Source organism: Acanthochromis polyacanthus, chromosome 17 (genome assembly GCF_021347895.1).
Source record: "Acanthochromis polyacanthus isolate Apoly-LR-REF ecotype Palm Island chromosome 17, KAUST_Apoly_ChrSc, whole genome shotgun sequence".
NCBI lineage: Eukaryota > Metazoa > Chordata > Actinopteri > Pomacentridae > Acanthochromis > Acanthochromis polyacanthus.
Window position 1 is genome coordinate 8752155 of NC_067129.1, and position 23551 is coordinate 8775705.

The following is a 23551-nucleotide window of genomic DNA, read 5'->3' on the forward strand; positions in this document are numbered from 1 at the left end:
CATGAACAGAATAATATACCCAAAGCAGTGAATAAAAAAGAAATTAATAAAACCAATAAAACCCATCAAATCAATCAAAAGCTTGACTAAAAATATAGGTAGATTGAGTTTTCCTTTATAAACATTATTAAAGTTTTTTTCTTTAAATTCTGTTTAAGTTCTACAAAGGCAAACTTAATGATGGACAACAATATTTTTTGTTGAAGACAACAGGATTTCAACAATAATGCAATGCGGAAACACCAGATAAAATCAAATAAAATATCTATAAATGAAATATAGACAGATAGGTGAAGGAAAAAACGAGTAAAGTTTATTTTAAAAATGAATAAAAAATTATTGTAAAATATGAACAAAATAAAATTTGGAAATAAGTGAATAAAAAAGAAAAATAAATGGAATTAGTTCTACAAAGAGTAATAAATCAACAAAAATCATCAAATCAATCAAAACTTTGACTAAAAAGATGGGTAGATTGAGTTCAATATTTAAAAAATGCATAAAAATTATTGTAAAACATGAACAGAATAAAATATGAAAATTAGTGAATAAAAAGAGAAATTAAAATTAGTTCTACAAAGAGTAACAAGTCAATAAAATCCACCAAAGCTTGACTAAAAAGACGAGTTTTCCTTTAAATACAATATTATTAATATTTTTCTTTAAAAATTATGTTTGAGTTTTAAAAAGGCAAACTTAATGAAGATGCTTTTACTTGGAAGAAAACAAGATTTCATTTCAACTGCAAATATTACCATGACAAATTCAGGAACATTTGCACATTTTTGGACTAATTCTACATTTAAATACAGGCTGAAAATAGATTCCCGTCTCTCTCTCTGGACTGTGGAGGAGGTCTGAGAGCCTGCTCTCTTGTTGCTGGTTAATCTTTACCCAGCTGTGTTAGATGTTGTTCTACCTTCCTGGGCTCCGGGCCTGGAGGTGCCTTCACGCACCGCCCTGCTGGAGCTGCTGGGAATGTGCTTGGACAGGATCGAGCCACCGGAGATTGAATTACAGCCACCGGCGGAGCAGGAGGAGCTGCTGGCCGGCATGAAGCTTTGGCTCACACGTGTGATTAAACACCGATAATAATAATGATAATGACAACAATAAAACTTTTCTAGGAGCAACAAGCACTATGAAGCATCATGAGGACCTCTGATGGGAGAACAACGTGCATGACTTGACTTCTTCTGTGCTGTAATAAAGCTAGATGTGTAAATAAAGTGCTCTCACTCACCTGCGCTCTGAGGAGACAGTCTTCTCTTCACCTGGCTCACTTGTTTCTCCTGGACATCATGCGGATCCACGTTCATCACCTGATGGCAGGCCAGCAGCAGGAAAAGCACCACAAACACACATTTCACCCACATACCTGAAGCTTATACACTCTTTTTTCCCCTCTAATGCTTTGCTGGTTTCAGAGCCCGGAGCTTCAGGACTGGAAGGTTTTTAACTCTACAGCCGCGACATGAAGCCTCGGCTATATAGAGATGCGCGTTCACGACGGGCCGGAGCCTGTGTGTCCGCCAATCACAGCGCAGCTCCGTGAACGCGCAGCACACGTGGAGCTGAAAGTTTTTTTAATCGCTGATGAGAGACAGAGACAGAGCCGCTGAGTGCAAAGGGATGCGTTAAAGTGCTTCAGAGCAGAAGGTAGTGAAGGCAACACTCTGACGATGAAAAGCTTCTTCTAAGGTTTCAGTGTTCGTCTGCAAGGGGGATGCGAAGGCCAAACACTTCAAACATCCACACTCAATTAACCCACAGTCCAGCCTGTGTGTGTGTGTGTGTGTGTGTGTGTGTTTGAGGCGTTACAGCTGCTTTCCTGGCAGCGAGGATACGTGCAATGAGGAACGTATCAGACGCACTCAGACTGTGAGCAGAGCCAGGGTTTCCCAATTGTTATTAAATCATGCATTCCTAAACTTTTTTCACCCCCCACACATCGTGTTTGTCTTATGTGTTCTGTACAAACTTGTTCCTACACAAAGGATGTGCTTATAAAGGCTGTAACAAATGGTTTGTTAATGCTCTCCTGCTGGGTTGCCAGGTTTGATGTGTTTATTGAGGTATTTTCATAATATAGACTACACATTTTGTCCACCCATCAGACCTGCATCACTGGATTTATGTGAGTTTCTAGATTTGCTGAAGAGATGACCTCTTGTCTTTTATTTTAATCTTCTAATGTTCTGTTTTTTAATAAGTACTCTTTTAATGGCTTATTGTCATTGCACACTTTGTATTTCAGTGCACTTTCTGTATGAGCATGTACCAAATAACACTCTTGAATCTATTTCTGCAGCCAGCTGTGAAAGATTGAGCAAATATATAAATGCAGCAAGCAAAAGTGATTGAAAAGAGTTAAATGTAGCCAATTATGCACAAAAAGTTTTTGAGTTGATCAACTAGTGACAAATTTTTGACCACTGGGTTAATCCATTTAAAGGAAAATGATCAGACAGTTTGATCAGCACACGATGCTCCTTTTTTTAAAAAATGTGTATTTGACAAGGACCAGAAAACATTAAACAAGGTAAAGATGCTCTGTACCAGATTATAGCGTACTCACTATTTTCCATCTACAGTCTCTGGTGCAGGCAAGAGAGAAACAAGATAGAAGAAAGAATACAGCACAGTTTTTAAAAAGGATCTCACAATACTCACATTTACACTGTTAAAAAAAGTAAAGTCCTTTCAAGGTGTTACCGGGGGAGCTGGAGAACCCAAGTGCAGACAGAGAAAACTGGCAAACAAGTGAATAAATGAAAGAGTTTTATTAAACCAGATAACTAAACCAAAACAGAAATGGAGAACTGAACTATGGGGGGCAGAACAAAACTAAACTACTCTAAACTCTACAAACCAACACTATGAATACAAAAACAGTCTACAAAACTAAAGTCAGGACGGGTACTCACAAGATGGGGGAACTGAACACAGAGGGGGAAATCAGGCTGAGGGAATCCAGGGGCCCCGCGACCCTAGTGAGGATAAAGCGGTGTATAGAGGATGGATGGATGGATGGAATCCAGGGGCAGAAGGAGATGAGACAGGACAACAAGCTGGAGACCGAAGTGAGGCTGGCGAGAATCAGGGAGAAGATCAGAGTCCATGTGGGGTAATCCAGAGGGGGGAAAATGAAGTCCAAAAGATAGGGAAGCAGAGTTTCAGTGGGGAAGTGAGTCTTTGGAGGCATGTGGGTTGATGATCCGGCAGGGAGGTGAGGTGGAGAACAGGGGATTAGAGTTTAGCTGATTACTGCAGATGACACTCATAGCAGTAATCAGCAGGTAGAAAGAGAGAGAGAGAGAGAGACATGAGGGAGAGGTGACAGAGGGAGGCAAAGAGACAGACAGGTCAAAACAGAAACAGATCAGGAACCAAGGGAGAAAGTAGGAAAAAGCGGAAGAAGGGGGAAGAAAGGCTGGAGCTGGATCATAACACAAGGTCTGTCAATGCTAACAGGTTTGGTTTCTCCGGATCCATTTTTTAGTTTCTTTAGAAAAGTCCCTAAAGTCAGTTATTGTTTTTCATTCAATGGGGAGCTTATTCCATTTGGTTATTACTTTGTAGGAGAAGGCCGATTTTCCAAAGGCAGTTTTAAATCAAGGGATACAACACTGCCACCTAGAAGAAGCCCTTGTTGTCTTGGTAGAATTTCCAGAAATGTGTTGGATAAAACATTTGGGAGGTGACTGCAGATACTATGAACAACCTTGAAAATCAAACTACATTAGTGCATGTGATCATGTCTAGGAAATTTAACAACCACTTTGACCAGTGACTATAAAAGTCCACCTTAAAATGCAGCTTCATTCAAATGACATGATGCCACAGATGACAGGAGAAAAATAACAACAGGCTGTCGGCATGATGGATGATGGCAGGTCGGCTAGAGCTGTAGTGAGGCTCTTCCACAACTCCACCGTTTGTCATCTGAGAAATCATTTCAGACCGAATGGTAAAACAGACAATCTGCCACATGATTCTCCAGATGGACATGTCCAGCAACAGAATTCTGTCCTCTAAAATGTTCATCAGCTTTGCCAAATTTTTCAAGAAGAGTTTGATAACATTACACAAGCAGCATCCATCTGTTTTCATCCACTTATCCAGAGTCGGATCGTGGTGCAGGTCAAACAGAGGTCTCTCGACCAGCATCGACTTCCTGTTCTCCCTGAAGAACCCAAAGTGTTCTCAGGCCACATGAGATATGTAAACCTTCCAGTGAGTTCTAGATCTACCCGGAAGTTTCTGCACAGCTGGATGTGTCCAGAAAACCTTCAAAAGAAGGTGACTAATCATAATCCTCAACAGATGTTCAAACAATCTCAGCTTGCTCTTCTCGCTGTGAAGGAGCAGCTACTGTACTCCAAGCTCCTTCCAGATGTTCCACCTCCTCACCCTATCTCTAAAACTCGTAATATCTAAAACTCATACATATCTGCGATCTTATTTTTTTGTTCCCAACCCAGTGCTCATGGTGCAACAACTCCCCCCAACCCAAAGGAAACAACTGACTGGTTTCCAGCGGAGAAACGTGGTCTCAGACTTGGAGGTGCTGACTCTCATCCTGGGTAAAAACTTTCCACTGTGTGCTGAAGGTCACAAGACAAGCCAACTCGACAACCTCATTAACTCTGAACGCTGCAGATGTGTTACTCATTACTGACTACAGATGTATGGTCTATGACCCAACTCTAAATCTGCAAGTCATCAGTTCCAGTATAGTGCTGATTTAGTTATTACATGGCATCCATTCTGTTGTGGAGATGATGCTCTAAGCTGGAGCAACAAATACTTAATTCCCTGTCAAAAACTATATACTTGTACTATAGTGTATTTACTCACAGCAGTGCTTTAAGTTAAACGCTATCATGAGCATGCTAACATACTTACTAGGTCAAAGCTCACGTGCTAATATTCAGCAGGTTGAATGTCTACTCTGTTGACGAACTGAGTTTGTGTGCCATTGCAAAATTTAAGGTTAATTAAGTGAGGTTAAGGAAATTTCTTGCAGGAGTTTGGTCATAATTTAAAGACATAATTCTGGGCACCAAGATAGCTCAGCCTGGTTGAGCAGGTGACCCATGAACAGGAGCTAGATTCCCCAATGCAGAGGCCCGGGTTTGATTCCAACTCACGGCTTTTTGCTGCAGGTCTTCTCCCCTCCTTTCTTGTCTGCCTCTCAGCTTAACCTGTCAATTAAAGCCAAAAAATGGCCAAAAAAACTAATTTAGTTTGAACCAAAGCAGTGGAGAAACCAACCAAAGACAAGAGCTATGATGCTAGAGCTGCTAATTAAAAGAGCTAAAGATGGGACAAAGACAAACCTGGGCCAAAACCTATTCATTACTAACTCGTTGGTACTTTATAATACTAATAAGCCTTTAGTAGTGACTTATTAACATTTGTAACTGTCAATCCCATGACTTCATAGAAAGTGTGAAACACATGGACATTTAGTTTTGTATTACCACCATTTATAACTGACTATTGATGAGAGGAGAGCAGTGCTACCTTTACAACCTGGCAACCCGACATTTGCATATAGAAACTGCACAAAACTGCTCTATGATGCATTATTTAGTGAATACAGTAGGTTTCATACAGGGGTTTTCTGGTGTGTGTAGGGGAAAGGTTATCTCTTCTTGTTTATTACTTTCAATTTTAAAGATATACCCACATGCTCACACTGGAACATGCTAAAGGTATCGTTTCTCGGAGTGTTTATACATATCGACATGTTCACGGAGGGGCCCGGTCGGGGCAGACGGACTCTTACGTGGGCTAACGTTTGGACGTTGGAAGAATCGTTCAGTCTCATCCTGCTTCAAAACAAAATCCCACAGTTTCCCTCACACTACCCCTGATGACCACCCACACAATGACCCTTCACCCCGACACCCAGCGCACACTCGTATGTCCAAAGCGGCACACTAACACACAGACACCACTGAACAAACAGCACACATGAAGGACCCTCTCCAGCCACTCACATGATCCTGCTGTAAACAACAATGTACAAATCTTTCTGTATGTGTGTGCATATGCACTCCGATCAGATTTGCTTCGTGATAATCGACCTGAGGAGGAAGAAGAATGATAACTTGCGTTTGTTGTTCAGTTCGTACAACAGAATGAAAAAGATGGTGCGGCTGGTTTTGAAAGTGTAAATATTTTTGTTTTTAGGCGCTCAGGTTTTCTCACATGACCTTCAAATATAGTGCAATTTCATATTTTTACTTTTTCATACCAAAAAAAGCTTTTAAAAAAACTCAACAGCAACATTTAGGTGTTAATAGTTCAAGGTGACAAATTTTCAAGAATTTCTGGACATCTTTTCTGTTTGTTTCAAATGCACAGATTTTTTCTTAACCCTCATGTTGTCCGTACCAAAAAATGTTGTTGCCTTGTCTGAAAAAAGTCCAAAAATTCTAAAAAAAAAATGTCCCCAAATTTATTAAAACTTCGCAAATTCCTGAAAAGTTTCCCTCAAAAGTTTTATTTTTTTAAATAAAAAATCCCCAAATCTGACAGCGAAATTCACTGGATTTTGGTTGTTTTTTTCCTGAATGTTCTTAAACTTTTTTTTATTTCTTTTTTCCACCAAAAAATGTTAAAAAATTTCTTTAAAAAACTTTTGAAACATGGAAGTTTTCACTGTGAAATAAAAAATATTTTTTCCACATTTTTAAAACTTTAAAACGGGTTAATTTGACCCGCAGGATGACGGGAGGGTTAATGCTTTGAACTCCATGAAAATCTTTTTTTTTTTTTTGGATTCAGGTGAACTTATTTACTTTATGACAAGTGAATGGTCGTAAACTGCTCTATTGATTAATCTTATTGGAAAAAAAATGTACATAAACAGGTTTTAATTACTGTTATTGTTTGATATTTTTAAAATGAGAAACACTGGAAACAACGCTTTCCGCTGTAACTTAATGGGAGGATGACTGCTGGATTTCAAAGAGCACATGTGCAAGCAACAGGTCCCAGGATACACACTCTGACACACATAGTTGTGTTAACATGTGGACCACTCTGCAGCCAAAAACAAGTAGCTAAATCAATAGTTACGCAAGCCGTGATGTGACACACACACTCAAAACTGAACAACTGAGGTTCAAACAGTGGATTATTGATGCTTTAATTTGACAGGATGTTTTTGTGGTCAAGTCCATAATTTTTTTTGAAGAACTGTTGAATATTTATGACTCATATTACAACGATTGTTTTAAGTCTGCTTCACACAATTTGGCACGTCTCTGCAGGTTGACAGAAGCAGTTTGAGTGATGTTCCTTCTTCCTGGCATTGACAGTAGATCTGTGACCCTGAAATGCAGAGTCACTGTTTGCTTAATGCAATTCATGACGTCAAGTTTTCATCCTATAGTGTAGTCACTATTGTGCCTTTAAAATGCAGTTAATAAATATGAGTCACCTTTACCTTGGTACATCCTGGCCAGGGTCTAAATGTACCTCGGAGTATCAAAAAAGATCATGCTAGTGTGTATCCTGGGGTACGACGAGGCCAAGGCCAGACCTCTAGTTAAGGAAAGGAAGGCAACAACAAAGATTTCAGATATTAGACAATCACAAGTAGCACTTTCATGGAGTAAAATCATCATGTCATAGCATCATGACTACTGGCAGTGTGATACTGAAGTCTGTGTTGCTGCTTCACATAATTAGAGACTTACAAGAGAAAACAATTTGAAGATCTGTTGACATTTAACTGAGACAAGACTGATTTTGTGCCCCCAAAATTCTATTTTTTTTGCTTTTAGTTTCCATAGCACAGTATGTAAAAAAAAGTAAAAAAAAGTCTAAATCCTGCCAGACTCAACCGAGGAAATATTTAGCTTTTTAAAATACACAAATGCATTTTAAAGGGGAAAATAACGTTTAGATGTGGAAAACCCACACCAAAGCACCATAATTACTGTACAAGGAGCATCTTACAGCAAATTATGTTTCAGTTTAGTCAGAATCTTGATAATTTTGACATTTTACCTCAGAGCGGTTCAGTTTGAGTTCTAAATGTCACATTATTGCCAATCGCGATGCCAAGAAAGCTGAAGCTGTTTGTTGGCCGTTTTCGAAATTCACAAAAGTTGTTGTGGTGCAGTAGCATCAGTTTCTAGAATATCTCATCTGTACGATTTACTTTAGCTCATGAGTCCTTATAAACAGCACTTGGTTAGTTTGAAAAGGAAATAATAATTGTGTGCTGTAGTTGATAAGGTTGTATCATCAGCATGTGAAATAAAATCACAAACTAAACACCGTAACCTTGAATATTTTGTGTGTTTGTGGGGCATGAAATAGCCTGAGGTACAAACTGTACCATGTTTGCCATGGATGTAGTCTGGGCAAATGGTATAATTTGGCTTGTTGCACCAAAAATATGTATTTTTTGGTGGATTCTGCTTTTAAAATACATAACTGGGTACAACTACACCACCTAGAGGCTATCTCTCAGAGACAGAATAAATGGAACTGCTAACATCTTCTAAGAAATATCAAGTATTCTAACATCAGACTATCTCTGCTACAGGAATCCCCAAAACTAAAGGCAGGAACAGTACGAGAACACAGATATGTCAACAGTTTTTTTAATTAAAGCACACAATTATTACCACTCACTAAATACATGCACCAAAAGGAAACATAACAGGGGGTAATGAAAAATGAAGACCTGTCTGTAATTATTCACCAACATGTTTCGCTAAAAATCAACTTCACCCATCATGTAAATCAGTGTAGATGGAGATTGAAATATTACGAGCCAAGGTGTTGGAAAAACTGCAACACAAACAGACTGCCTCTGTGAAAGATCACATCTGCATTATCCAATATGCGAGAATCAAAAAAATCTGATAACACAAAAAAATGTAAAAAGCCAGTACCAAAAAAAAAAGGCGGAGCTGTGCAAGGCGGTGACGCTGCACCACTCTATACTGAACAGCTTCTCCAGTATCAGCCTTGTGCAGACGAACAGTGAAACACTCCTGACTCCGATCCGTGGTTAGAAAGAGGCAGCAGGAAAAACCTCCTCCTCTTCTGTATCCTCCACACGTTTGGAGCTGCTCCTTTCAAAGGCCAGCAGCCATACAAAGTTAGAGTAGAGAACTCTCAAGGCCAGTATGTGTCCCTGTAGCAGGAGAGAAAATACAGATTTCTAAACTGTATTTCTAAATTGTTCTTGGCCTCTTTTTTTTTTTTTTAAACACACCTCAGGGGGTTTTGGGGCCTGAAGCTGACGGAGCTTCCTGTGATTCTGTCTGTTCAGGAGGCGCAGAGTTAGAACAGGAGCTGCTCTCCTCCTTTCTGTCCCCTGAAAGGAAGTCATGGATGGCCGTTTCTATGTGCGGTCGGAAAGTGTGGTTCATCTTCGGGTCCACGACTTGAGTTATGATCCTGTCCACGCCGGACTCCAGCATGCCTGATCTAAAAAAGAAAGAAAAAAAATACAGCACACAGGAGTTATGCCCAAAGAAGAATGATGGAACAATGAAAAAAACCTTATTGCATTTTTAAAAATAGAAAAATCCAACCTCTAACTGGCTATTCTATATTCCAAATTCAGAAAACTGCCACACATTTTATTTAATTAATTGTAGGGGTGAGCTAGTTATCAGCCTGGTCAATTATTGCATCTGATATGCAGAATTTTCTTTATTATTTTTGTTATTTTTCTTCCCGATAAAAAAATAATTATTTAAGAACAGGCTACTTTGGCTGTGATGCAGCAGCCTTTTCTACCTGTAGTCACTCCCCTCAGCAATGTCCTGCCCACAAAACTGTCTGACTGGTTGCATGTCATGACTTCTCATGTGTAAATTTGTGCAACTGTATTGCTTCGGAGATGATCAGGTGGATCCTGCTGCTGTTTGATGCTGCAGGTATTTAATAAACTTCTACGACTACTACAAACCACTAGAAGCAACAAATTAAATTTCATCTCCTGTTAGTGCTTTTCAAAATACATAACAGTGAAAAACAAAAAGAGATGACACTCACTCATAGACATTCTTGTTTGTAGACTAATAGATGTGAAATTGTAGAGCAGAGTGAATGAGAAAGGGGTTTTGTGTCAGTATTTGGTGCTGAAATGTGGAAAAAAACCCTTCCTAAATTTCCTCACACAAATAAAGTACTGTCGCTTGTACATGCTTATCTGTTAATGAGATGATAAGCAGTTCACACTTGTACCACACAGAGTGATACAGAAAAGTGGCTTAATCTGACACAGCTTTTTCCCAAAAGTCACCACAGGGCTCATTCAGACATGAAGCCAAAATGTTGTCAGATAAATGGAAAGTACTGCATGTGTAAAAGGGGCATTGGGTACCAGTCAACCCTCTAATTCATTTACAGTGTGTGCAAGACCAGTAATCGGTCAAAGACGACACTTACTGGACGACACTCTGTCTCAGTCCGTTCCTCATCTGGTTCTTGTTGATGGATGGGTTCCAGTCCTGTGTGCTCAGGTGGGACGTGACAAAGTTGTCAACTTTCTGCCGCAGGTTCTGGTAGGCAGGCTGGCAACAATAACAGCAATTCAGTCATACCGCAACAGTAAACACAACCGTAAAATACGATGCATGGAGGGTACATTGTGATATACCTTATCCTGTTTATTAATAATACACTAACATAAAATGAAAACAACTAAAAACGACAAATTATTATTATTTCATGTATATTTTTGTGGGGCCAAAATTTTAGTTCTAAAATAGTCATATTAATCTCCATTAAAAACATTCTATTCTATTCTATACGGTCTCCTCTTTATTATTTACTTTCCATAGATATCACTGTAGAGCCTTACCAGTAATCTTTACTATAGTAATATTCCATATAATTCTGTAAAGTTTTAATTGCTAATATTATAATTACTTGTGTTTCTATTGGAATACATTTTGGGCAACCGCTGGTTCTTACTTAAAAGTGTTATCTAACAGTGATTTGACTTCGCCAATGCTAAGTTAAACTGCCAACAGTTTAACAGCTAATTTCCAACCAGAAGTTCCCCATCAGCAGCGGCTTTGTGTCTGACTAGCTGAAGTTCAACAACAGCAGCAGCAGCAGAGGCAGCTGTAGCAGAGTACCTTCGTATCAACGTCCGCCAAACAGTCTCGGCGGAACTCGTCAAACAGCCCCCGGTTCTTCAGATGCTCCACAATCATACCGATAAGCTGCGGATCTCCCGGAGGAAGGTGAGCCGCACCGACGTTAACATTACCGCTACCCTCCGCCATGCCGAACGCAAATTAATATTCTCTTACTCACCTGTTAGCTGCATTGAAAGCTAGCTAGCCGAGCGGTCGGCGCTTGTTTTGCTACAAGATGTGCGGTCGATTGGCATCTCTTAACAAACCGCAGGAGGGGCGATTGTTCGATTTCGAATATAGTCGTATGCACTGTTACGCTCGCCTACAGATAGACGCTGGAGTATAAATCAAGCGCTCATTCGTTCCTTTTTGTTGCGCATGCGCATTCAAAACCTGACCTCGGAAGTACTTCATTTCAAGTGTCGTCGCGGAGTAGGAGTAACGTTAGCAGGCAGCAAAAAGCGATCATTTCAAAGTTTTAAAGGTATTAAAAACACTCCAAAACAGAAAAGCGGCTTTGATTCTGTGACTGAAGTAACCTTTGTGGTTATCTGTCGCTCCACCAAGAGTAGCGTTTGCCTGGACTATCGTTGAGAAAGGTAACGTTAGCCATGCTGGCTAACAGTATGTCTTATTAGTGTTGATAACAGAGCTTCTAAAGCACCTTAAGTGAATTAGTAAATTATCCTGATTTGGCCTGACCCATAACACCCACGTGAAGACGGACAGTAGATTTTAACATGACCAAACCATCTAGCTAACGTTTATCCCTGCTGTCAGTTCGCAGTAATCCGTGTGAAGGATTAAAACAGCTGGTTGATTGTATTAATAGCAAGATATACTTGGTTGATTACTGATTTGTTTGCAATTCTTTGATGATGCGGCCAGTCATGTGTCAGAACCAGGCCACTATGAAGCAATACTTTAAAGCTAATCGGTTTGTCTTTTTACAGTACTGGAACAGCTAGGACAATACAGTGACAGTTTAACCACACATTCTTTCTCTGCTTTCTTTTTTGACTCCATGGGTCAACAGTAACCAAATAATCAACCTCGGCAAGACCTCTGAAAACACACAACATGTAAAATGTTAAACTGGAAATGTCAAAGCAGAATATTAAATCAAGTCTACTTTAATGGGAAAACTTTCCACATAATGTAACTGTACATACTTAAATGTAACAACGCACTGACCTGGGTAAGCTGACATCTCATACTGCTGTTGTAGATGAGTGGTCAATCAGACTCCAACAAGGAGTTCATGGAGCAACTGCGGATGCAGGAACTCTATGACCAGAGAAATGAAGACGGCTCTGACCCCTACACCTACACTGATCCAGAGGATGGGACTGTGTATGACTGGGATCACGATAAAAAGGCCTGGTTTCCTAAAGTATGAACATTTCTTAACTCTCAGCTTTTCTTGCCTAGCATCATATTTGTTCTTCTCCATCCCAATACACATACCACATCTTGTGTCCTTTACATCGAAGCTCCATACAGACTCAGACTACAGTATATACATGGACCTTCCTTACATATGATGATAGTGAGCCTTACTATCACTACATTTAGCATATGTCATCATATAGTTATACATGCATAGTAAGCATATGTAAACACATGGTTCAAATAGACTAAGTGCATATACTTGATTGTATTTTTCCATTTTGGTCTTTCTTGCATTATTTTATAACTATTTCGTGGCTCTGCTTTGTTAGTGCTTGTTGTGGTTTTAAACTCCTAATAATTTCTTGCTTGAAACTGCATTACTGTGAGCAGAGAAGCTGGCCTATTCCATAGTGAGAGTAGAGCTAACTTTATGTTTCAGTGTCTTCATTATACCCATTTTACTTGTTACTGTCCACATGACCCCAAAATGCATCATGTATGACCTAAAACAAATTAGGCAACACTAAATAAAGATGTCAAAAAACAGACTTTGAATGTAGCAACATTTAAGCGGTGTTGCAAAATGAATCAGAGATAATTTCTGTGTTAATGTTAAGTAGGTTTGCTTTGTGTCTTCAGATAACAGAGGACTTCATCGCTGCCTATCAGGCTAACTATGGCTTCACCAAGGAGGGAGATCCAGATGCAAACATTGCTGCACTGAGCAGTACAGACCCAGCAGTTCCTGCAGCAGAGAGCAAGTTGCCGGAAGAGGAGAAACCAGTAGCTCCAGTATCAGAGCAGAGTGAGGCGACGGCCAAAGAAGCCAAGCAGAAAGGGGAGAAGAGGAAAGCAGAGGCAGGTAAAGTGACATCCACAGCCGGACAGGAGACGAGAACAGTGCAGCTACTAACATACAAACAGGATTCTTTTACTTACAGCATGTTTTGTTTTCAGTTCCTAAGTTTGATTTTGTATGAAAATATGCTTTTGATAACTGCTTTTTTTTCCTTTTGTAGGATGGTTTGATATTGATGACAATAAAAACACAAACGTCTATGTGTCAGGTTAGTATCTCACATTTTTCCTCATTGCTAAGGGAGACAGCTGTGCATTTAGTGACTTATTTTTCCCTCTTGCTCTCCTTTCTTCAGGCCTGCCTCCTGACATCGGCACTGAGGAGTTTGTCGAGTTGATGTCCAAGTGTGGCATCGTGATGCGGGACCCCATCACAGAGGAGTACAAGGTCAAACTCTACAAGGACAAAGAAGGGAACCTGAAGGGAGATGGACTTTGCTGCTATCTTAAGGTTAGTCTGTCCTTCTGAGTTTCTGTGACAATGAGGGTTCACATGATGTATAATTCACTACCGACCCAATTCCACCAACAAAACTATTTAAACCCATCGGTGTAAGCTTGATAGAGCCAGACACACTTTTTTCTTTTTGGCACAAAGAATTGCTGATGAGAATTTTTGATGTTTTGTATCTGTAATAAAAGGCATGGAGAAACATCAGCATTCATTCGGAGCCCTCTTTTCTTACCAGTAGAGAAATATTCTCCAATGTTAAACCTTTTTTCTGTGTCTCATAAGAGTATTGGATTACTGCCCAGTGAAGTAGCAGCATGTGTTTCTGGTTCTTGCAGAAGGAGTCGGTTGCATTGGCGATGCGTCTGATTGACGAGTCAGAGGTCCGAGGATATAGACTCCATGTGGAGGCAGCACGATTTGAGCTGAAAGGCCAGTATGATGCCAGCAAGAAGAAAAAGAAAAGCAAAGATTATCGGAAGAAGCTGCAGCAGCAACAGAAGTAAGCTCCATTTCCTGTTCTTCTGCACAGTGGAATAAGAATATAGAAATAATTTTATGTTTTTAACTAATTCCATGGTCTCTTGCTGATTGTCTCTGAGTGTCTTTGTTTTGTCTTTGCAGACAGTTGGACTGGAGGCCAGAGAAGCAAGGAGAACTGAGAAAGAGGCATGAAAAAGTCGTCATCATCAGGAACATGTTCCATCCCAGTGACTTTGAGGTGCAGAGAGGAACATATAAACACTCTCAAACACACAGTCTGTTGCTGGTGTTAACCTCTGTGTTCTCTGTGTTCGCTCTCATAGGAAGACCCTCTGGTGCTGAATGAATATCGTGACGATCTGCGGTCCGAGTGTGAGAAGTTTGGGGAGGTGAAGAAGGTCATCCTCTTTGATGTGAGTTCAATTAGTGCATTTTCAGAGCTCTGGTAAAATGGTTTGAATTTTGTGAGTGGCATCAAAATAAGAGCTGGTATGTGGTTGTATTTGTGCTGCAGAGACACCCGGATGGTGTGGCATCGGTCGCATTTAAGGAGCCTGAACAAGCAGATGCATGTATTCAGTCGTTCAACGGTCGCTGGTTTGGAGGGAGGCAGCTGTCGGCTCAGCTTTGGGATGGAACAACAGACTATCAGGTAAAAAGAAATGAGATTTTTGGAGAAATTCACAGCTAAGCTAATAAAGAGAACGCAACACTGAGCACGTGGTAACAGAATATAGAACTGTAGAACTCAACAGATTTTATGGCAGACCTGTCAGTCAGATTTGAAAACGTCACATCCAAGCAGTCCTAGTCAGGCCATTTAGCTGATTTTTTTGAGTGTGGATCTAATGTATATCATAACTAAAGAGGTCTTTTACTTAAAAAGACCAAACAAACAATAACAAAAAACTATTTAGTGGTATAGAGATATCCCTGAGATCTGACACCAAGGTAACGAATGGAATACAGGCATACACACATAGTTAGCAATAAGTGACCAGAAGCAGTCAGTCATCATTCTTAGAAACAATCTGCTTGATATAAATGTTTGCTGAGAATTTTCACCTTTCATGCTGATTCTGATAATCCAGGTGGAAGAGACGACACGTGAGCGAGAGGAGCGACTAAAGGGCTGGTCTAACTTCTTGGATGGAGGTGACAAAGGACAGCAGAGCAACAACAACACTGCCGCCGCCCCAGCAAAGAGCAGCGCCGCCTCACAGCTCAGCGAGACATCCAGCACCACAGAGCCCGAGCAGCACCAGGAAACAGAACCACAGTCCTCATTAAGGCAACAGGAACAAGATGTGGACTCTACCGATAGCAGCCTAGCAGGGAGTGATGATGAGGAAGCTTAGACACCTACAGGCACATCTGAGGTCGCCACGGCAACCGATTAGGACAGTCCTGCTTGAAGGTGAACTTTGACAAGGCTCCCTGTTGACAAAGGTGAATATGGACAGTTTGAGCCGTTTTGTGACGTAGAAAAATAAAACTCTGATTTTGTCTACCCTATCTTCATCATTTTGATTTACATTGTAACCAGACAAGCACTTGATGAACTGGTTATTCCTTAAAAATCCCATTTTACCATAGTTTCAGCGTACTTTATTTTATTAGAGTGCTGTTAATCTTAAATAGTACTGAGCTGCAAAGGATAAATGAGACTGAATCTCTGTCGGATTCTAATTAGGGAAGATTGTGCGACTTACAGTGTATCTTAAATTTACTACAATTTGTTCTGTCTTTGTGTTTTGCAGTTCAGCACAACGTGACCACATGTTCTTACAGTAATGTTGAGAATGCAAAAAGGGAAACAATCAGAATTTATACATATCACAGAACACTAATGAAATCAAAGTTGACAATATAACAGCAAGTAAAATCATAAAATATGACTGTTCATTGTCTCACTTGTCACATAACTGCTATTACACATCAGAGGAAGTGTTTGAAATCCAAATTTATGTTGCCTTATGGTACAGATCTAGGACTGGCCCGAATAGCAGTTTGAGCTCCGGATATTCGGCCCCAATTAACGACGAATATCCGAATATTCGGTCCAGTCCGTAAATGCTGCTTTAAATCATCCGTAGAAGACCCTCAACACCATGGTCTGGCCTAAAATCTGCCCAGATCAAACCCCAACAGCCCCCCACTCAACTGTCAAACCACCCTCACTGTTTGTCCATTTACTGGTTCTACTAGGCTCAAAGAAAATTAAGTAATGGATTAATTCAAGCATTAAATCATGAGTCATTTGCACCGTTTATGTAGTGTTTCTATCTCTTAACTTTCCAACAAAAACTATTAATAAAGAGAAACATCTGCAATTATACCAATCGCTGCTTATCTGGGCTGGGAAAGACACAATATGGCACATGCAGGCAGCTTAATTTGTATACCAGCCACCTGATCAACACCTACAGAGACCTGCTCACTCACAGGTGATGGTTTAGATGCATAGATTCACTCTGGCAGGATGGATGTGTGGGAGGCCGTTTCTTTATCGGAACAGAACACGCAGTGCCGTGTATGACGTGACTGGATCAATAGCTGTCTACAGGGGTGCAAAGTGCAAACGTGATGTTTCACCACCCACACAAAGCCTCATAGAAATGTGTGCGTGTGTGTAAAAAGACATGTTTGTGTGGAGAGCATACAGAAGATTAACAATTGTCTCTGGAGGGGCAATAAAAATTCGAATAAGTATTTATGTAGCGCCTCTATCCAAGACAAAATGATGCGTCAAGATTTTTTTTTAAACAAAAAGAATAAACATTTTAAACAAATTAAGCTATGACAAAAATGTTAAAAAAAGAAAAAGGAAAAAAAAAACTACAACTTAAAAGTCTCATTTTTGCAAAGTTTAACATGTCCTCAGAATGCTGCAGAGTTGGTTTATTTCACCATGATGGAATAATCCTGGTTTTAGTCCTGTTCTAAAGTGTTTGTAGCTTTAAATCCAAACTCTACATCTGTGATTGACAGTTCGGAGGAAAACAGGTGACCTCCCAGCATGTACAATGACAAAAATAAAGTGTGTGGAACCCTAACCCACTCCTAGCTTTCTCTCTAAGCAGGCACTAGAAATCAAAATATGACCAAATTCACAATACGGTTATTGTCAGCCAACGTTGCAGTTATAAAATCAGCACTGTAGCTGTACAGTCAGGTAGCTTGGAAAGGGTTCTGAAATGACTACTAGTTAAAATGCCTTAATGGGCTGCTTTTCAGTCACTATTTCATTATCTGACAACAGAAACAGAAAGCTCTGTCACTGAGAAAAGCTTTACTGGGAATTATGCTGTATCAAAGTGCAGTATGTATGAGCACAGAGAGATGGAGAGAAGTAAACATTTTTGTTTCAGATTGGCTTTAAAGCTTTTACAATATCTGATTGCCCCTCAGTTTTAGTTTTCAGTCAGCTCTAATCCATGAGCATATGAATAAAACTAATGGCAGCTAGCCATATTAGCTGCACAATGTGCAAACACGAAGAATTTTCCTTTTGATGTGGTGTCATTAACATGAAAAACATCAAAGAAATTCCACTGGATCTTCAGTTGCTCACTCTTGTAGTCAACAGCAGCATATTTGGAGAACACTGCTTTTTGTAGAATTAGCAGATGCAGCTCTGGAAAGTACATAAAGCTGGCTGACTATTCTGAATGGTTCACCTGGAAGCAGCGGGCAATGAGAGGGAAGGATTTCAGAAAGTTTGAGCTGGAAGATTACGGGTTTTTCTGTTAAATGTAGCAGCGCAGTAGAATTCTTACTGGTTTGAGGAGCTGGGAGGCTACCTAGTTGTGAAAAAGCTTGAGGAATGGCAGAGGTAAACTTGTCCTTACCAATTTTAGTTTATGATAGCCACAAAACACAATAAATTGGATTTTCACCATATTGGACCTTCACAATGACGGCTGCCTCCTTTCTTATTGAGAATACTGAATCTGAAAACACTTTTCCTTTCACACCACATCTAAATAACCTGCTTGACAAGGACTGGCTTTACAAAATATCTGATGTCCCAAATCCTGCTATAAAGTCAGATTTTAGATGAGTGCGTTGAAACTTTTTACATTCCAAGAGATGTACCAATGATCAAATCTTGTTTCTGAGTGAGGCTTTGAATCTAAATGCAATATTGGTGTGAGTTACAGTGGATTCTCTTAACTCAGAGTGGACAAACAACAACGTCTTGTGATTGTTTCTTCGTCTCGTGCCTTCAGCATCTCAGCTCATGGTTTAGTGTGTTCTTGGCTCACCCTCCGGGTCAGCCAGAGCTTGTATTATTGATAAGTTGGCTCAGTTATTTAGGTCCCCAATCTGCTCTAGAATAAAGTATTATAACGGAACACAAAGATAGCAGAGACGCTGATGATCTTCTATGGGCTCTCTGTTTTGTTTTGTTTTTTGTTCTTTTTAAAATTATTGTTTTATATATTATTTGTGACAGTCACTTTTACATTTATACTTGAATTGTACTAATTTATAAATATTGCTTTTCATTCCTTGCTGAGTATTTCCTTGTTCTGACTGATTGTGTTTAAAGATTTTAAATATTTGCACAAATATTTCTGGTAAAACAATGTTACACGTGACAAAGAATGACAGATCTCCTGTTTGTTATGTGAACCCAATGGGGTAATTGCTCACAGAGCTACCCCTCCCACCCCTTCATCAGCTCCTCTGGACCATTCTAGCATCTTGTGGTTTTTGCTCGCTGGCTTAACAAAACTGCACTACAGGTTTAAATTCCTGTAATAAAGCTCCTTCTTCTATTTAAACCACTCTTTTTTTCTTCGTTTTCTAAGAGGACACTTCTCTCTGTATTGATTTAAGTCTTTCTATGCGTATAACCCGGTTGCCATGGTGACCTACCTGCAGCATAGCAACAACCTCAGCACCGGCCACAGCTCCGTGTCTGAGGCCAGCTCTGGAGCGCTGAGCCGGGCGGGTCACACCACGGCGGCCGTCGTCCTCGGGTTCGTCCTGGTTCTGGGCTTCCTGGGAAACTTCCTGGTGCTGCTGGTGTTCTCTCGGTTCCCCGGGCTGCGGACTCCGGCCAACCTGCTCCTCATCAACATCAGTGTCAGCGACATGCTCGTCTGCATCTTCGGGACTCCACTCAGCTTCGCCGCCAGCGTGAGAGGAAAGTGGCTGACCGGATCCTACGGGTGCCGCTGGTACGGGTTCTCCAACGCGCTTTTCGGTGAGAGATGAAGGACACTTCAAAGCCCTGCATGATAAAACGCCAAGTTAATTTAGTCACTGATCTATTAGAGAAAAAGATTTCATATCATAAATACGTCATTAAAAACAGAAAAAGCAGTCCTGTAGAGTCCAAAAACATTTGAAAAATAGAGACAAAAACAGAACAAAAGTACAAGTACAAAAGAAAGAAAGAAAAAATTAAATTACAGTCAGGCCTTTCTACATTAAGCCAGTTAAAATAATAACATAATATGATGCACCAACTTTAATGAAAACAGATTATACGGTGATGGTGGATGTTTAGGTCGTTAGATTAAAGGTAATAGTAAGCAAAGTAATATGTAGCCTAGTAGGTGTTTTTGGTATCATTATACTGTTAAATATTAAATTATTAGTTTGTTGTTACCGATTCACTAACATAAAAGCAGAATTTAGCTGCAGGCTATTTTCCTAACATGGATTAATTTAATTAATCTGTTTATTTTCATTTCTGTCAACTGATAAATTATGTTATTGATGAATGATTTCAGCTACATTTATATACAGCTGCATAACTGTAATGTATAGCAAAGCATCTGTATTTAACCAGCTTTGCAGTGTGTTCTTGTATGTAAAAATACCTTTATTGTTAAGGTAACTACCTAAAACTTTAAAACAAATGTAGTGGACTAAGAGCTAGAAAATGCCAGAAAAAAAAAAGACTTGAGTGACACACAAGAACCTCAAATGTGTACTTAAGTAAACAATTTTAGTAAATGTACTTTACTACATTCTTCTGATGGTATTTCATTACTAACACTGTGAATTTTGCAGGTTAATATTCAGTATTTAATGCTATAGCAAGTGAAGCTTATCTGTTTTATTCACTGTTGAGAATAAAAACGATCCTGAGTTTTGGAGAAAACATCTTAATGTAAAAGTAAATGATAATATTTTCCTGACTTTCTCTGAGTTGTATATGTATGCTGTATTTCATCCTGAGCATTTCTGTTTTTACGGTAATGGAAACTGACCAATAAAGTGTCACCACATTTCATGACTTGCTCTCACTGACTGCTGCTCTTAATGTCAGGTATCGTATCTCTGGTGTCTCTGTCTCTGCTGTCCTTCGAGCGCTACTCCTCAGTCTGCTGCAGCATCCACTCGGACTCCTCTCAGTACCGGAGGGCTCGTCTCGCTGTAGCAGCCTCCTGGTTCTACTCGCTGGTCTGGACTCTGCCGCCACTGCTGGGATGGAGCAGGTCTGTACTGAGGAGTTAAGCTGGATTTTATATTTATCAGCTGAGAGATAACCTTAAGTGAAAATCTTTCTTTTGTACTGCTTGGAGAAAAGGAGATTAAAGTTAGTTGAAAGCAGTTGGCTGCGGCACAGGAACAGACATGAGTAAATACTGTAGTGTTTCATAATTGTACACTGTAAATTATTTAAGAAAAAAGAAGTTAAAAATGTGACTCAAGTGCACTTCAATTGAAAAAATAATTCAGTCATTCTATAAATAAAACTAGCTTAAATAAACTTAATAAAGACAAGTTTAATAAACTTAAGATATCAAGTTAAATTTACTAGTTAATTCATTTTCTTTTTAAGATTCTTTTTTTGTTCTTTTAATTTTGTGTGATTTTGCTTGCTGGTATCTTTTTCTATCATTTGTTTCTTGCTTATAATTTACCTTCATTTATGACTATGATGCACCTATATCCTACAAATATATTAAGTTAGTGTTAATGTCAACTACTAATTGCAACTGAAGTTAATCAGAGATTTACACAAATTAAACTACCGTTTAAAATAGCCTCTTAAAAAAATAAAACAGTACAATGTGAGAATAATTTGAAGGCTTAAACAATATGGCAATATCCTCGTCTCTAAATGGTGATTATTTTGAGAACTGCTCCTATAATTAACAGATTTTTTTAAATACATACCTAGAACATATTTCGGATAAATCATAACACAAAACTAAGCTGAAATGACAGCTTACCATACGCCCTGTGTTGTGGAGCAGCTACGGGCCAGAAGGTCCCGGTACCACCTGCTCGGTCCAGTGGCACCAACGGACAGCCACATCTCGCTCCTACATCGGCTGTTTGTTCGTTTTCTGCCTCCTCCTGCCGCTGCTGCTCATGTTCTTCTGCTACTGGAGGATCCTGCTGGCTGTACGAGTGGTGGCCAGACAGGTGAGCTCGCAGCTTGACCTCTGACCTCCGTTTAATGTATCGCTCTGCTCTGAAGAACTTCCTACTGCGCCTCTGTGTGACTCCAGGTCGCCAGGATCAACAGGTCCTCAGCTGAGTCGAGGGAAAGCCGCATCCTGATGATGGTGGTCGCCATGGTGACTGGCTACCTGTTGTGCTGGATGCCATACGGTGTTGTGGCGATGCTGGCCTCCTTTGGACGTCCAGGCTTGGTGCCGCCTGCTGCCAGTTTGATCCCCTCCTTGCTGGCAAAGTCCAGCACCATCCTCAACCCGGTCATTTATGTTCTGCTCAATACACAGGTAAAAATAGCTCCTGTGAAAACTCAACAGTGTGACCTTATTAACCCACATGTCATCCTGCAGGTCAACTTGACCCGTTTTAGTTTGAAAACGTGGAAAAATATATACATTTTCACAGTGAAACTTCTGGTGTCCATATTTTCAACATTTTTGGGGTATTTTTGAACATTTTTTGGTTGGAAAAAAAAACATTAAAAATTTTTCTTTCAGAACACTCACAAAATAATCCAGCAAATTTTGCTGGATTTTGGTGATTTTTTTTGAGAATGTTCTTAAAGAAAATAGAAGTTTTTCTGATATATCTGTAAACACTTAAGATAGTTTGGGGATTTTTTTTGGAAGATTTTTACTCATTTTTTGAAAATATTTACAAGAATTTTCTTGCCAAATTTGGGAGGTTTTTTTTTTTAAAATAAAACTTTTAAGGAATTATTGGAAGTTTCTTCCTGAAGGTTTTGCAAATTTTCAGAAATTTGGGGAATTTTTTGCTGAATTTTTAAAAATTTTTTCAGACAAGGAAACAATTTTTTTTGGTGCCTGTAAATGAGGACAACAGGAGGGTTAACATCCTGAAGTAACAGGCCAAAACTGTAAATAATATCCAATAATTGGTCATTTGTTTTTTACAATGTTTGGCAGTAAAGTTTTTGTTTTACTGCAAAAATGGCATTTTGCAGATATTTGCCAGTATTTAAAAGAAATGTATAATAGAGGCTGAAAAAATGAACATTTTTGTTGTTTAAAACATTTTCCTGGTTTAGCTAAATTACAGATAATTATTAAAACTGTACAACAAACATAACACATTTTGTCAGACAACCGCAATGACCTATTTTCAGTGTTTTTTTAACAGATTTTTTATTGTTGTTAACACCATGTAAGGAAATGGGTTATTCCGGTGTCAGTTTTACTTTGTGCGTCTCTACCAGTTCTCCAGGTGTTTCCTCTACATGATGAGGTGCAGCTCAGAGGCTCCATCCTCCCCGATGCAGCCAACGCAGCCCAGCAGCAGGGCAGCGTGGCCTCACAATCCCAACCTGCCAACAGAGGAGCAAAACACAACACCCGCCACGCTCACGTCTCGAGACCAGCAGGTACAGCAGCCCACTCTGGTGCTGGTGGCTCAATAGGAAACAAGACTCTGTATACTAGAGATATTTTGAAACAACAGCAAAACATGTGCCCTATAAATTCTCTTCTCCTTGTTTGACCCGTTTCATTAATAAACCTGGAAACTCACATTGCACTGCATCAGATGGAGCTCAGTATTCATGTTTTGAGCAATATATTAAATTTTTAATCTATTTTATCAGGCTGCAGCTCATTCTATCTCAGCGTTACATTAAAGACAAAAAGAAAAACAAATGGGACTTCATTTTACTTCGTACATTCTGACTACTAACCGATGCAAACTGAAGTGCTCTCCCTGTGTGTTCCCTGCTGGGTTATGTTGTACTGTCTTGACACCAATGGAGGGCACTATGGGGTACACAACCAAAAGTGGTGAAGAAAACATGTAC

At 39.7% G+C, this 23551-nt stretch overlaps 4 protein-coding genes across 7 annotated transcripts in view; 2 read left to right on the top strand and 2 right to left on the bottom strand.

Moving 5' to 3' along the window:
- LOC110959237 (stanniocalcin-2-like) overlaps positions 1 to 11430 on the bottom strand; it is a 26510-nt gene extending 15080 nt beyond the window's left edge. The window contains exons 1-4 of the mRNA XM_051937881.1: positions 11130 to 11430; positions 10435 to 10559; positions 9254 to 9465; positions 1244 to 1384 (exon numbers count right to left, since the gene is read on the bottom strand). Of these exons, the coding sequence (XP_051793841.1) occupies positions 1244 to 1384; positions 9254 to 9465; positions 10435 to 10559; positions 11130 to 11279 (628 nt within the window). The 5' untranslated portion in view covers positions 11280 to 11430. The remainder of the gene's footprint in view (positions 1 to 1243; positions 1385 to 9253; positions 9466 to 10434; positions 10560 to 11129) is intronic.
- LOC110959222 (protein-tyrosine sulfotransferase 1-like) overlaps positions 1 to 23551 on the bottom strand; it is a 149811-nt gene that overhangs the window by 113737 nt on the left and 12523 nt on the right. The gene's annotated exons all lie outside the window — the stretch shown is intronic.
- htatsf1 (HIV-1 Tat specific factor 1) lies at positions 11530 to 15826 on the top strand. Of its 4 annotated transcripts, none has more exons than XM_051937619.1 (10): positions 11530 to 11616; positions 12361 to 12525; positions 13145 to 13386; positions 13544 to 13591; positions 13679 to 13833; positions 14172 to 14335; positions 14458 to 14554; positions 14640 to 14729; positions 14831 to 14968; positions 15408 to 15826. In XM_051937619.1, the coding sequence occupies exons 2-10, from the start codon at positions 12422 to 12424 to the stop codon at positions 15672 to 15674; spliced, it is 1305 nt and encodes a 434-aa protein (XP_051793579.1). In that variant the 5' UTR covers positions 11530 to 11616; positions 12361 to 12421; the 3' UTR covers positions 15675 to 15826. The 4 variants fall into 4 exon arrangements, with proteins under 4 accessions (XP_051793579.1, XP_022061696.2, XP_051793578.1 ...); XM_022206004.2 differs by having other exon boundaries at positions 13164 to 13386; XM_051937618.1 differs by having other exon boundaries at positions 11563 to 11731.
- LOC110959221 (pinopsin-like) lies at positions 17966 to 23340 on the top strand. The gene is made up of 5 exons (XM_022206005.2): positions 17966 to 19531; positions 20606 to 20774; positions 21540 to 21711; positions 21798 to 22031; positions 22961 to 23340. The coding sequence occupies exons 1-5, from the start codon at positions 19189 to 19191 to the stop codon at positions 23159 to 23161; spliced, it is 1119 nt and encodes a 372-aa protein (XP_022061697.1). The 5' UTR covers positions 17966 to 19188; the 3' UTR covers positions 23162 to 23340.

Coding starts and splice junctions, on each gene's coding strand:
- htatsf1 (XM_022206004.2), top strand. CDS start 12,361: ATGAGTGGTCAATCAGACTCCAACAAGGAGTTCATGGAGCAACTGCGG. Junction 14,730..14,830: donor AGAAGGTCATCCTCTTTGAT/GTGAGTTCAATT, acceptor TTTGTGCTGCAG/AGACACCCGGATGGTGTGGC. Junction 14,969..15,407: donor ATGGAACAACAGACTATCAG/GTAAAAAGAAAT, acceptor CTGATAATCCAG/GTGGAAGAGACGACACGTGA.
- LOC110959221 (XM_022206005.2), top strand. CDS start 19,189: ATGGTGACCTACCTGCAGCATAGCAACAACCTCAGCACCGGCCACAGC. Junction 20,775..21,539: donor CCACTGCTGGGATGGAGCAG/GTCTGTACTGAG, acceptor GTTGTGGAGCAG/CTACGGGCCAGAAGGTCCCG. Junction 21,712..21,797: donor TACGAGTGGTGGCCAGACAG/GTGAGCTCGCAG, acceptor GTGTGACTCCAG/GTCGCCAGGATCAACAGGTC.